The sequence below is a fragment of the Argiope bruennichi genome, chromosome X1, assembly GCF_947563725.1.
Source record: "Argiope bruennichi chromosome X1, qqArgBrue1.1, whole genome shotgun sequence".
NCBI classification, from domain to species: Eukaryota; Metazoa; Arthropoda; class Arachnida; order Araneae; family Araneidae; genus Argiope; species Argiope bruennichi.
The window spans coordinates 99,605,510-99,621,391 of NC_079162.1; the positions used below are offsets into that span (position 1 = coordinate 99,605,510).

At 29.4% G+C, this 15,882-nt stretch overlaps 1 protein-coding gene across 1 annotated transcript in view; it reads right to left on the reverse strand.

The window, feature by feature from the left end:
• LOC129958480 (glutamate-gated chloride channel-like) overlaps positions 1–15,882 on the reverse strand; it is a 92,294-nt gene that overhangs the window by 16,824 nt on the left and 59,588 nt on the right. The window contains exon 4 of the mRNA XM_056070976.1: positions 1,894–1,958. Coding sequence (XP_055926951.1) covers positions 1,894–1,958 — 65 coding nt within the window. The remainder of the gene's footprint in view (positions 1–1,893; positions 1,959–15,882) is intronic.

Sequence of the window (15,882 nt, forward strand, 5' to 3'; positions counted from 1 at the left end):
TTGGATTGTGCGGAAAGCTGTCGGCCTTTTCCGACAGCATCCCTATAGCTGATCACTATAGGGATGCTGAATTGCAGCTATTAACCTTTGAAATAAAATATTTCTTGTAAGGCATGCTTTCTCTAATATCTGTGCTTCTTCACCATCAGCACTTATTTAAAGGGATCTGTTGAATTAAAAATAAACATAAATATCGAAAAGGTATATTTTTGACATTTAACACATTTCTACTAGCACAAAGGCAAGAATGCCTTTCAAACAATGAAAAGGACATGCATTGTTTACCGCGACAAAACTGAAATTGAACAAAAAATGCATGAATAGTTTGTGAAATTCAAACAGAGTGAATTTCACTTTAAAGATCGACAACGATCCGATAAGCTAACCATGGTTGATAATTATCAAAATAAGGAATTAATCTTAAAAAATTAATAAGATATTTCTCCTAAAATAACAAAGAAACACGATATATCAAATTCGATCATTTATGCGCATTTGATGCCACTTACTTTAATGTTTTGGTACCTCAAAGAGAAAACTTTAAATGAACCCTATATTCACGTGCAATTTATTTCTCAAACGCAACGAAAGCTATTCAGTTTTGAAACAGATGATAATGGATGATGAGAAGTGAATTGTCTACAACAACAATAAACGAAAGCGGTCCTGAAGTTATTCAATTAAACGCCACCAAATCCGTAACCAAACAGTTAGTTCTGTTGATAATTGAGGCTACCTGAAAAATCTCAACCGAGCCTTTGGCGGGAAACAGTCAGGCTTGATCAATCATTAAGAGATGGCCTTTCCCCAGGGTTAACGAAAGGCCACGTGTGTTTTTGACCAGAAGTTGAGGAAGCTTGGTTGGGATATCTTATCCTAACTTCTACAATGTTCTAATTTGGTACCTTCGAATTACCATCTCTTTTTGCAAAATGAGCTAAAGGTAAAAATTTAATTAATTCTTTTAAGGACTACAAAAATTTTCGGGGGTAGACTTTTAGCGATAGGCAAAGAGCATTAAATTACAGTAGGGTAATGATATTTCCCATAAGATGGCAAATGCCTATCAGATAAAATTATGCATACATTATAGAATAAATTGTGTTATTTGAACAAAATTTATTTCAATTTCCTTTCAAAGTCGGCGGAGAACTTTCCAAATCGAACAGTAATTTTGCGATTATGAACTTTTTTCCTTTCCTGGAGTTTTTTGGGCTATTTGCTTTTATAGAATAGTCTTTGTACAGCAAGTTTTGACAGCAGACAACTTTATTACAGCCTGGCCTGGTTGTTTTCTACAACTTTTTTGTTTGGTTCTTGATTTGGTAATTTATAAATTTTGTTTTATTGCTGTGAGGGCAAAAATTCTTATACGAGCAACAAACACTTCCAGAAATCGAACACATGATGGAGGAATAAAATGTATTTATATGGATATATATTCCTTCAGCAATTTAAATTTTGAGAACAGAATCTCTATTATAGCTTGATCTGATTGTTTTCAATGAGTTTAATGAATTTCTTGATTTGGTAATTTCTTTTTTCTTTTTCTTTGTTATTGTGAGGACATAATCACTCCAAACAGCTATAAGCATTTGCAATAATCGAACAGACAAAGAAGAAATAAAATCGATTTGTATGAATACATCTTTCAACCCCTTAAATATTTATCACAGCATGTTAAGAACAAGAAAAAGGAAGCTCAGTTTAAAGTGAAAAGAACCAAAGTAAACTTAAAACATAGATTTTAAATCCCTTCTAAAATTGATGTTGTCTTAAACATAAGAAGAAGGGTTGAGTGAAAATTTTGTTAACATTAGAAGTAGCATCAATCAATATTAATCAAAATAGGAATTTAACACATCGAAAGACACGAAAAAAAAATATACTTACCAAACTGGATTCATCAGGTGAGGACAGAGAATGGAGTAGGACGTTGATTGTGATATTTGTGAGAGCTGTAAATCAGAAAAACAGTAATTAAGAATTACTCCCTCATAATATCTAACAACTGGTTATTTTAGAAAAAAAAATTTTGATCAATCCTTTTCATGAATAAACATAATTCTTATATCAAAATCAAAGGTTTCGAAAAAGCAGGCAAGAAGAAGAGACAAAGGTGTTTATCAAATTATTACAACGAAACCGTAATTAAAAATAAAAATAATTAATAGTCATGTTTTAATGCGGAGCTTTCTTCGTAAATCAGGAAATAAAGAGTTTGAACAAAATGAGAAAGAAATTTTTATAACATCAGTTCAGAGAATATGTTTAAATGAAAATAAATTTTAACAATGTTGCGATTCAACGGTTCAAAGTCTTTTGTTTAAATAATTATTATAAAAATATTTAATTTAATTATGTAAGATAAAATTTTCACAAACAGAAAGTAGGTAAAATTAAAATTACATTCCAGTCGTTTTTCTCTTTATAAATATCGGATGTCTTTGATTTATTTTAAACATTTCTTCTAGAACTTTCACTTTTATTTACTTAGTTATTTATTTCTCCCGTAGGTCCTATTGAACTCTGGATAGAACATTTTATTGCAGGGGAGCTTAAAGAATGCTTTTAGGACTTTTCTATGCTGGTAACAGAATAAAGTTCCCGACTTGGTGAATAATTTTGCTTAATTATTTAGATTTACATTCCGGTCCGGAGAAACTACTCTTCGGATAACGGAAAAAGAATTGATTTTGGATTGAACTTAAGGTAAATAGCTTGGTGAGTTGCACTCTTTAACTGTAAAAAAAAGGTCTGTTTTTGAAGAAGTATCGAAAATAAGTTAAACGCGCTTTTTTAAATTAATAAATTTCATTTCTTTATAGCTTTAATACATCTAATCATAAAACTTAAAATTTTCAGCAGCAACTTTGTGTTGCAACTGTTTTTTTCTGTAATGAGGTGTTAAAAATCTAATCTCCGTGCCTAATTCAAACAAATAGAAATTTTTTTCTCATGTTTTCTTTCATTCGTCAAAAGACAACCAAATTTTCTTAGAGAATAACCATTACATAAAAGGAAAGGCTTGTTGAAAGATGAACGAAGATCATTCCTTTAAACAATGACTGCTTGTTTTAATGTTGGAAAAGATAACTTTAAAACAAGCAGTCAATGTTACAAAGGATAAACAATACAAAAAGCATTAAAATGTATTAAAAGAGACCGGAACAGTATAATTTAAGTAAAAGAAATAACAATTTATTTTAATAACAATACACTGATTTCGGATAATAAAAGCGAATACATTAAGTTGATATTAAATAAATGAATTTTTTCAAACCGATGCAAGTTGCAACATAAGCTAGCAGAAAAATGCCACTCCGTGCAATAGGTGTTTCTTATTTGTTTTTAATGATTTTTTATTGTTTCTAAGTTTTGAATATTTTCAACTCTAGTTTAAATTCTTCCAGATAAAAATTAACCGCTTTTCGATCTGATCAAACGTATTAAATGGAGGAAATCATAACATTAGCATATATTAAGCAGTGATTAACAGGTTAATTTTTATATTATTAACTATCAGTCATTCAGTAAGTACACAATCAATAGAGATGAGTTTTTTCTTTGTTAATCCCTATCTTACAGCAGAATACAATTCTGATTTGTCAGCAGCTCATTCTATATTTTTATTTTGAAAATCAATAAAAAGAGATGTCGCTGCATTTAAAATATCATTTAGAAATGATTTTTTAAACACTTTTGTAATAGTATACTAATCAGCAGAATTATTTTTATGTTACTTAGTTTCATATTTTGGTTCTCGAGTTCTATAATTTGCTTAACTCAGTAGCAGTTGGCACCATGATACAAGGTTTTAAGTGCATCAAGAGACCAGTGAAAATAGATTACCAAATTCTGTTTTTATTAACAAGAAACAAGTCAAGTTAAATAAAAATATTCAAAACTTTAAGCATTTGGGTTAGTAATGAGTGATTTATAATTGTGACATTACTACATTTTTGCCTAGTTTTGGACAGAAATCTGATATTTGAATTTTCATCAAGCTGAATTTAAAACTTCATTTACATTTGTTTTCTATTGTATTCGATTACATTTGTATTATATTTCTATTTTTGTTTCTTCATTTACATTTGTTTGTTACAACCAATCTATTATACTAATTGATTGGTTGTTAAGGCGAATTATCCAAAATGCTGAAATATGAAAGTTTTGTTGTATACATTTATTTTTTACGCTTGTAATCATATTCCTCTTTTTCGTTTTCTAACATCATATCTAAAAACATAAAGACAGTCGAGAACTTTATTCACCAAATTGTCTTCAGATACTCGAGATTGTATTTATACGGTAATTTAACCTGGATATAAAATGCAAGCGATTACTTAATATTAAATACTAAATGGAAAAAAATGATAGTAATTTTACTGCAGCAACAATACAAGCGTCATTTTCCGGTATTTAAACATCCTGAAAATTTTTGAGCAAAGTTAGAAAAATGGCATGAATTATTTAAAAAACAGCAACGCCCAGATTTAAAATTATGGGAGCACTCATTAACAATGAAAGCGGTAGTGGAGTTATCTCTCGCTTTCGTGTATGCCCACAGTTATGATTTGGCATCATTTCAGAGATCCTATCATGATTATGACATTCCAAAGGATATTTTCCCAATGTAATAGGATATCTACTCTTGGCAGCGACTTGAATTACCACTCTTCTTCGAACATGAAATACACAAGATTTCAATAAAATTTTAAAAAGGTCAGGATAACAAATGATTGTCGGTTTTTCGTTGTTGATATTATATTTTATTATAGCTATTTGATCCTCAGATCCATTTTGTTGTTCTCTTTTTGTATTACTCCTACCGCAAGTCTAATATGATTTGCGAAATCACTGGGATACGATTCTAAATGAAAAAGAAATCATTTTTACAAAAGAAAATCTCTCTTTACAAGCCATATTTTTGTTATATATCTAAACAGTGCTTAATTTGTTTCCCTTTTTTTCTCAAAAAAATAATAATAATAAAAAGGGAAAATATAACCCTGGAAATTCAAAGATTTCTTTTTATTTTCTTTGTTCTTATTTTTTTAGCCTATAATCAAGTTTCATAATCAAACATCTAAAATACTATGACGAGTTAGCACAGTCATTCTCAACAAATGAAAATTGTTTTTAAATGTGTTTGTTTGTGACATTTTTACAAAAGAAAATCTCTCTTTACAAGCCATATTTTTGTTATATATCTAAACAGTGCTTAATTTGTTTCCCTTTTTTTCTCAAAAAAATAATAATAATAAAAAGGGAAAATATAACCCTGGAAATTCAAAGATTTCTTTTTATTTTCTTTGTTCTTATTTTTTTAGCCTATAATCAAGTTTCATAATCAAACATCTAAAATACTATGACGAGTTAGCACAGTCATTCTCAACAAATGAAAATTGTTTTTAAATGTGTTTGTTTGTGTGTGTGTGTGTGTGTGTGCGTGTGCGTGCGTGCGTGTGTGTGTGTGTGTGTGTGTGCGTGTGTGTGTATGTGTGCGCGTGCGTGCGTGCGTGCGTGCGTGTGTGTGTGTGTGTGTGTGTGTGTGTGTGTGTGTGTGTGTGTGTGTGTGTGTGTTTGTGTTTACCTTACATTCCATATAAGGTAAAATTTGAGAAAGAGAATTCTCTCATTGTTAACTTTTCAAAAAAATGACACACAATTTCTTTTTCTTTTAATATATTTAATTAAAAATAAATACAAGACAGTCAATTCTGGGATCTTCAAACTAAGACAAACGTTTCAATCCCATATATACGATCAAAATTCAAATTTTCCCGGTGTCTCACCCAGTGTTCTTTAACTTAAGTTCAAAATTATCTATGATTGATTTAAAAAATTACTATTTCACAGTGTTTATTTTTAATATTGCTTCCCTGCGTAGTTAGTTTCCAGGTAAGAAATAGGGTTTAAGAATAGAGTTTTTTAGAGATCACTCTAATAGATACTGAATGGATGACGTGTCAAATGACCCCCGGTTTTAATGACAAACTTGGTTATCATTTATTGACTTGGTAACGAATTTACCTAATTTGAATACAAAAATGAAGAAACAGAATATTCAAGAATTTTGGCGATAACGTTATTCGGAATCGAGCTCTGAAGTTTGTTCTAGAACATTCAATGCCCAGTTACGGTATTTATAATAAACAGAGGCGCACAGACAAAAATCATTCATGTGGAGAAAAAGTAATTGAATTGAGTTCAAGTAAATAGTCGATCGAAACCTCTCTTTGGAATTCTGATTTAATGTAAGATCTCCCTGAGCAATTTGTGCTGTTGTATTGTTTGATACAACATGATTTACTGCCTTTGTATTGTTGATTTCTGCAACTGCTGTTATGTGTAGGCTTCATCTGTCTTTTATTATCTGTCCTTATTTGTAATAGAGATGGTTGAACTTTTTCATCCTACGACCAACAAACGGATTTTGGATGTTTCCTTAACAATATCGCCAGTTGCGCTAATCGGCTTCAATATTTCTATATGTAAAAGATAAATTCTGAGAAAAGATTTGGTTCTCAAATTATATAAAGGAAAGCATTCCGTAAATCAGTTTTATAAATAAGGAAATTAATTACTTATATAGCCATCAACATTGCAATTTTACTGAAATAATTATCCAAACTTAACAAAGCTTGCTTACCCTCTTTTTTACCTGTTAACATTTTCAAACTGACATTTTGATGAATATATTTTTTGGTTTAAAATGCTGAATGCTTTAAATAAGCTTTAAAAAAATGCACACTATTCAGGGTACGCTCACAATTGTATTAAAACCTACAATTTATTTTAACATAACCTACTTTTTATCAATTAGCCATAGTGCAGACAAAAAAATACAACCATAAATAATCTGTATTTCTGACAACGATATATCCCAAAATATCTTCTTTTATTTGTTAAGAAAAAATTTCGATTTCAAATCAAAATCCTCCTTTTCTTGTACTTCAACATTTACTTAATTCTAACTAAGCAACGTCTTCAACTTCTCATCTAGAATTAAATCTAGATTTCTCTGCAGCGTAACGATTCAAGGTGAAGATGGCAATAATGAAGCAGGTGGTGCCATCTGTAGGAATATGTGCAAATTGAAAAGCAGTTTCAAGGAAAATATGTTATGAAATAATAAGAGAATGAAGCAGACAGGGCGTATGTTGTGTGCACCTTTACCAAGAAATGTAATACTAAAATTTTAGTTTGTTGCACTCATGAAATCCTATAATATAAAAATCAGAAAAAGAAAAAAAAACAGTTTTGTTATCTCTATTCACTGCTTTAAAAAAAAATTAGTTGATTTCTTGTAGAATCTGCATAATAGTACACTTCACAGACAGGTGAAGGTAACAATAATGAAGCAGGTGGTGTCATCTGTAGGAATATGTGCAAATTGAAAAGCATTTTTCAGGGAAAATATGTTATGAAACAATAGGAGAATGATGCAGACAAGGCGTATGCTGTGTGCACCTTTACCAAGAAATGTAATACCAAAATTTTAGTTTGTTGCACTTATGAAATCCTATAATATAATAATCAGAAAAAGAAAAAAAAACAGTTTTGTTGTCTCTATTCACTGCTTTAAAAAAAAAAATTAGTTGATTTTTTATAGAATCTGCATAATAGTACACTTCATAGACAACTAGGGAATCGAAGAATATAAAACCAAAACAATCTAATAAATTATGATTCGTTATAAGAATACAATAATGTGAATTAATTTAAGAAAAAGCATTTTTATTTTTTTGTTGGCAACGCATTAAGTATTTTATTTACTGTGGATTCTTTTTTAACCTAATGTCAATAAATCACATATATTTAATAATTTCTGTCATTTTTTTTTTCTGTTTTGTTTTGACATTGGTCTGTTTTTTTTTTTTTTTTGCCTAGCTTAAAATTTTTAATCAATCATTCTATTCATTTTAAACGCACGCTCAAAGGACGCCAAGAAAAGTCAATAAGGACGCGGGAATTTGATTAATTGCTTATAGATTCTAGATTTTTTTAATTCTAACTTTTTCAGATTTTTTTTTTCTCTTTCTTTTTTGAAAAAATAGCAACAAAAAATTACAAAATTAGAATTAAAAATTAGAAAAGAAATAACACAAATTGCATAATGATTTATGTAATACTGATTTTTTTTATCGGTAAATATATAAAGCGTCTGATGCATATTAAGAAGGGAAATAGCATTTTGATATCGCTTATTAAAATTTCCGGAATTTATTTGAAGAATATGAAAATTAAAGAGAGGCACTGAATCTCAAATAAAAGTTCGATAATTTATGAATCAAGCAAGCTTCCGGATGCTATTGTTTGCTTATATTTAAATAATGAATGTATTTCGAAATTGATCTATATATTTCAATATTTCTACATCGATATTTTTCCTTCTTACTTATTTATTGTAGGCATTTTCAATTAAAAACATGAATTCATTTTCGGTTCTTGAAATATTTATCACCATATATTATTTCTGTACATAATTTGACTTCTAAGTATAGGATTAACATGTTTAATTCTTAATGGTGATATTTGTCCATTAAAAATCCTGGAAGATGTACGAAATTTTTTCTCTATCAAGCTATTTTAACAACAATAACAATTTTTCTCGTAATTTTAACTTTCCAATAATAAATGTGATAGCTTACTATCATATGTAGATGATAGGCTTTAACGTTAGCATAAAAAAATATATCTTTGATTATAAGGAGGCTCTGCTTTACACAGTGAGGTATGAATTTACTATAATTAAAATGCATAAAAATTCGATTAAAATAGTATTACTGAAGTGATTTAAAATTCTTTGACATGGATTTAATAAATTTCATATAAATGAGTGTTTTAATGAATGTAACAAAGGCGATGAAATCTGGTGTGCAGCGACAAATATTTTTTAGATATTATATAAGCTTTCCAATTTTTCGAAGCGCGACAGCTCAAATTGGCCTTTCTTTATTAAAGAAAATATTCCATGGCTATACATAGAAAACTTTAATTTGATGTTCACAGCGATCAATTGAATAAAAACAAAGATTCCTCTCTAACCGTGGCTCAATAACTAATTTTTAAACTTTCAGATCTAGGCATATACGATGTTAAATTTTTATACAGTCATATCTCAGTAGTACCTACAAATAAGTCCTATAAATATAAATAAGTATAAATATCTAAAAATATAAATAAGTAATATTATAAAGTCATAAAATAGTAGTACCTATTTTTGTGACTGACATTCACTTTTAAGCACAAAAAAAAAAAAAAAAAAAAAAAAAAATGCTTTTTTTTTTTTGCAACTAAGCTCAACCAAGTGATGAAGCTTTGAACTTCATTATTTAAATTAGTCAGTGAACTTTCTCTGGATATGCCGTGAGTTGATTGGTAGATCTTACACAGAGCAATCATTGAAAATGTCTAAAATATATATATTCTAAGCTTCATAACTCAGTGAGTTTTAGTCGTAGAGGTGTGGAGTCTTTTTTTTTTCGTTTAAAATATCATTGTCTCATGAATATTACATTAAATATGACTAATATAAATGAAGACATTATAGTTTCTTTGAACATGCATTTATTTACTCTAATAACATAAAATATATTTCTCTAAATCGTTTAGAACACTTTTCTGACTGGAAATATATGTCTATCTCTAATAGTTTTGAAATTCTCACGATTAGAGTGGGAACCCTGTATAATTAACTCTATGTATTATTCATGTAATACATGCAATAATACACGATGGTATATTTTCCCCTCTAAGTTAATAATAATATATGAAGTAAATATTCGTTCGCGTTTTGAGATCACTGCGTTTGCAACATTCACTCAAATAAAAAAAAAAAAACATGCATCTTGTATTTCTTAGTCGAATCTTTAATTTTTTTTAAAAAAGAAATAATGTGTTTTGAGTTATAGATTCTCGGATTTCAAATTCATTTATTCATATTCAAAAATTGATTTTATATCTTCAGCTACATATTTAGCAAATTACATGAAATCAAAAGTTTTCAATACTATTTCAGAAATGTTTTATAATTATGATGCGGATGCCAGTATATCAGATAAAGTTTAATGCTTTATCCATCAATGAATTTGAAAATCTGATTTTTTTCGTTTAAGCCTATTTTTTAAAAATTTTCCTGTACACCATTTTTTTCAAAAAATACTCCAGCAATATTAAAAACAGTAAGAGATAAATGATGTAAACAGTCTCTTACTAATAAGGCAAAGAATGCGAAAGGAATATCAATAATTATTTTTTTATTATTATCATTTCTTGGATGTAATAATATCGTAACTTCGTGAAAGTCTGGCCCATGTTCAACATTTTATTACCCAATATCGAATATCTGGGAAGAAAGTATTGTAAAATATGGATCTATGATAATGAAACAAGGAGAACTGAGGACTATTACAACGTTGTTCTGTGCTTTTTCAGCATCATTAAGCTTTTATGGAAAAACATCCAAACTTTAATAAAGTCTATTTCGCATGAGATAAAGGGAAATTTTTGCTTTTTATTTAAATAAAAGTCTGATTCTGACTCAATCATAATTTCATTGTTATAAATATATTTAAAATTCGGTTTTATGGTTACTCTCGAACTAAAACAACGAGATAATTTATTGTTCTTATCCTTTATTAATTGCACATCTATGGTAAGGTCTTCATTCACCTTTCATTTGTCCAACCCTGTCTTTCAAAGGCCAGACATTACTCAGGACAATAAACGGTTGTTTTTTTGTTTTGTTTTTTTGTGAAGTGATTATCACGTTAAGAAAATTTCGTGCAATTAAAAAAAAAAATTATATTTTTCTTTTAAAAAGAGCTAAATAATTCAAAAAAATATTGGAAAAAAATTAATTCTCTAAATTTAAGTGATAGTGATGATGGTGATATCGTGTCCGAGTTACCACGGAAAGGGGGTGCAGTAGCTTCTGAGGGTAAAGACCCCTGAGCACTCGAGGGCAGAAGTCTGACTTCTAGCTCATATGAAGATGACACACACACATTCGCTTGCACAACCCCTTTTTACAGGGGGGGGGGCACCTTCACACACCTCACAGATAGAACACAAATGAAGAACAATCATGCCCGAACCGGATCACGGGGAAGTCTAAATTTAAGTGAAAGTAGTTTTTAATTTCAGTTGTTTAAAATTTTACGCATCCTTCAAATTCCACCTGTAAGCAACATTGTTGATAGTAAATCATTCGTGTTTTGAAACCGAATTCTATCTCCTCGATTGCTGCACATAATGTTTTTTAGATAATGTGAAAGTAATGAAAAAATGACCATTTGCTTTATTTTGTTTTAGAAAATTTTTTACAATATTTCACTTCTGATATATTTTTTATAAAGGAAAAGGATGAGTTACAGCTCTGTTTTCATCAATGATCACTAGTATATTGAGAAAAAATGAATTAAAGCAGACAACTATAAATGTCAATGAAGAGATTGAAACCAACTTAGATTGCGTGGTCATTTTTACTTTCTCGTATATGTAGTATAGAGAAAGTAAAGTAATCGTCAAAAAATTCGAACTCGAGATTTTGAGGAATCTCCCCGCTTTAGACCTCCCTGAATTCGTAAAACACATGTTTGAAAAATGCCCGTCTGTCTGTCTGTCTATGACAAAGATAACTCAAAAATGCTTTGAGCTAGACAGTTGAAATTCGGTATACAGTCTTTTTCGCCGAATTCGCAGATTTCTATAGTATTTTCAGTAAAATCTGTTAACAGGAAAACCGTCTGTCCGGCTGTGCGAGTATAAGTTTACACGATAATTATAAAACGAAGAGAGCCAGGTAGATGAAATTCGGTATACAAATTTAACATCTATATTGCAGACAATTGTCAAATTTTGTGGCAAATAAAATAAGTGACTGACTGTCTCTCGGTCTCTGCTTTCAGAAGCATGTAAACGCGATAGCTCAAAAATGCAATGACTTAAATACGTTAAATTTGTAATGGGATATTTTTGACTATGAGTGTATTTTGATGTCAAATTTTTCCATCAATAAGTTGGGGAAAGCGTATTTAAAGCACAGATTCATATTTAGCATACTATTAATCGCATGCCAGGGATTAATCACCAAAAATCTCGCCAAGGATCTCGCGATAGATTCATTAAAAATGCTAAATTCACGCCAAAGGTTAATCTTTCATAACTACAGTACGCCAGTGCCATACAAGGTCTTCTCTGGCATGACCAGTTTATTAGAGAGTATGCGAGAAAATTTTTGGGAGAACACTACTGCTCTTTTTTTCTTGTTGTTATTGGATTGTTCGCTTGCTGATTCGAATAATTCTTTATAAGCATGAACTATCAAAAATTTTCCAAGTATTCCTCATTTGGAATCATTTCTGACAATTTTCTAGAAGAAAATTGGTTCAAAGATTTTTTTTAAAAAATCACTTACTTCTCAACTCTATCAAGCCCTGAACTTATAGCTCTCAGTCATTTCGACATGAACTGAACCCTTAATGAACTTATACCGAATCCTAATTCAGTTAAAATTCGTTGCAATGAAGTTCACTATGTACCCGCTTGTACTCCTGAATTAAGTGATAGAATTAGACAGCCATAGCTTCCCGATCTCATACAGAGTTGAGATAAGAAATTCGGTTACCGAAAATTGCTATCGATTTGATTCGAGATAGACTTAATTATACTTTATATTAATAATTTAATTATACGAGCCCAGTCTTAATTATACTTAGGCAAAAATATCTGTTATTACATCTAATCTGTAACTAAGTGAGGAAATATGGTAATTCAAACCAAAATGATCTAATGAATGCTTAGCTAAAATTTAGTTCCTATAGTTGTCGACGTACAGATAAACATGAAAGCATGGTATCCTGAAAAATCCCCCATCAGCATAGAAGTGACATAGCGAAACTGGGGGATAATAAAGAAATTCAAGGGTGACCTTTAGAAAACAATAGATTTAAACACAAATACATAACTGTTCAATTCTTATCCTTTGTAATAAATAAAAGTAATTTATGCAATATTTCTTTAATTAATAATTTCTAATAATCACAATGTTTATAAATTCAAAAGAATTATCCATTTCGATTCCTAAAAGTAGTATCACGCATTTTAATGCTGTCATCAACTCATCTATTTAGCCAATGAAACGCGCTGTCAATGTTCATTTTTGAAACCTCCGATGGGCGAGAACCAAATAAGAAAGGCAAGATACATAGTAACTGTTCAATACTTATTTATTGCGACAAATAAGAGTGGAATTCGTGGAAATTCGTGGAATTTTTTTTTTAATTTCAAAAATTGTCATAATCATTATATTTATATATTCGAAAAAATTATACATTTCGTTTTCTACAAATTCTGTCATGCATTTTAATACCACTTAGACAATGAAACATGCTGTCAGTATCTGTCGTTGAAGGCACGCCATTGCCACGTGTCTGAAGGAAGAGGCTATCGTATCATGCGTGTGAATCGTTACTGCAGGGGTGTCATTTCAACACGACAGCTCTTTCAATAATACTCAAAGAAAAAGAAGAAATATATTGATTGACCAACGCTTTTGAATGATGAGATCCAATTATATCTTCACTGAACTGTCTCTGGGTTTTGATTTATGGCGTAAAATTGCATTAAGAGCAAACAACACGAAACAGTTCCCTCTGAATTATGATTTCTTTTCTTTTCTCTCTCTCTCTTTCCCATTCCTCTTCATTTTAGTTTTACGCCTGCGAAACGCTTCGCTTTAATAAGTGAAATAATTCGAAGTGAAGTTAATTCTTTTTAATACATGGAAAATTATGGAATATTTTAGAATGCTTAATATTGTCACTTACCTACGGCTTTTTCACTCCCTTCTTTTAATAATATTTAATGAAAACATTAGTTTTAACAATTCTTTAGTGCCTATAAGAATTTCTTTCGAAACTTCTTTTATTCGGTATGCGAACTGAAGTTTTAAACCTCATTTAATTTCAAAATGGTGACAACTGTAGTCATAAAAGTCGTATCCAGACACATCAAATTGATTATGCGCCATCAAAAGTAGATATAACAAATTGGTTATAACTATTATTCTTAAGATCTAAAACACAGAAATTATGTATATAAAATATTTAAAATATTAATTTTTTTAAACAAGTATATTTTTTAATTAGTTCATGTTGATGCACATATATTAACTGGACAAAATAAAGTATAATTCATTTCAAATAAAACTTTGGAAAAATTTTCAAATGCTTGGAAAATTGCCATCAATAAAAAGTGAAGAATAATAAAATATAGAGAGCTGAAGGCTTTTATGACTAACCTCCGTACCAATCACCCTCAGACTTCTACTCCAAATTTATCTTATTTTGTTTACTACCAGAACTCTCGTGTGTGAAAGGTTAAAAAAGCAAGTCTGTGGCCTTCGCCTTCTTTGAAGTACGTAATATAATTAGTATCTACAGATGGTAAAAAGAGTAGTGGAAGTGGCTTTCGTTGTACAGAAACAGCGCATCTGGGTTTTGTTTCAGAAATTTCTTGAGGCTAGACGGATCAAAGATCGCCGCCTTTCCTCCTTTCAGCTTCAGATTCAAAGAAAATTTTATTATAAAGTTTCCTTTAAGCCTGAAAGCCTTTTAATAATGAATTGAATAAACCTCCTACACAAAGGTCTAAAATGACAATGAATAACATCATGTGGAAACCTTTAAATCTTTCAGATCACATGGATTAAAAATCGTCACACCTTTTATTATTCTTTCATACATTTTTACTGGGACATTTTTTTCCCATAATTTGAGCATTATAATCCTCTTATATTAACGTTATCTTTAATTTTTAATTTCATTCAGTTCAACGAAATGAAAGAGATAATACATTAGATGAATTAAGGAAACTGGCAATTTTAATTTTAGTCTAATAAAACTGAAAGCATTTTCTGATTAGAGAAACTTATAATTTGTATAGATTTAAAAATTCGAATAGTTTGTAATTATCCTTTGACAGTTAATCTAACAGGAACTCCTATTATAAAAAGATAGAGTTTTTTTCCCCCCTTTTTCTCAAAACACGTTTTTTTTTGTTTTGTTTTTTTATTTCAGCACGCATAGGAGATATTCTATCAATTACAATCGTATGAAATTTTATACAACAATATTTAGAAACATTATGCATTGATGAAACATATTTTTATTTTTCCTACACAATAATAATTATCTTTAGAGCCTATTTATCATGCAAAATATCATACATATTTAGATTTTTAAATTACATAAAATTCATTTTTTTGAAATTTTTATTATTAACAAATTTAAATTAAAATAAATTCATTAGAATTATTAAACCTATGCTCATATATCATGCTAATTCTGGAGTAATTTTAACCAGAATTATTTTTCAGAGAGTATTATTTGTAGTTATGAATTTGAAGACTATGGCGTAACAGGACATATTCGATTTGCCATTAAAAATATTTTTTACGAAGAAAATATTTTTCTACTGTTTTATAATTAAAATAAATCATCCATTTTATGTCTTAAATTTTCTATCAGATATTAAATTTTATTTGAGAAAAATCCCTTTTATTATAACTGAAATTTCAGCAATTTTTACTGTCGAGAATGTCCCAGTTCCCTTAATCAAATGATACAGAAAAACAATGACATCTAGCTATTTAATTTGAAAAAAAACCCTGTATTTTACTGTATCATTAGTCCATTTAAATGCGAGCAATTTTTGAAATAAAAATTTCCAGTTAATGCCGTCTAAACATCCGACACGAATATTTTGAAATATGTAAATGGGTGATTTATGGCATTGAATTTAGACAAAAATATTATACTAAATTTAAATTTCTAACAAAATGGAAAGCAGCTCTGGCCAATATCAACAATG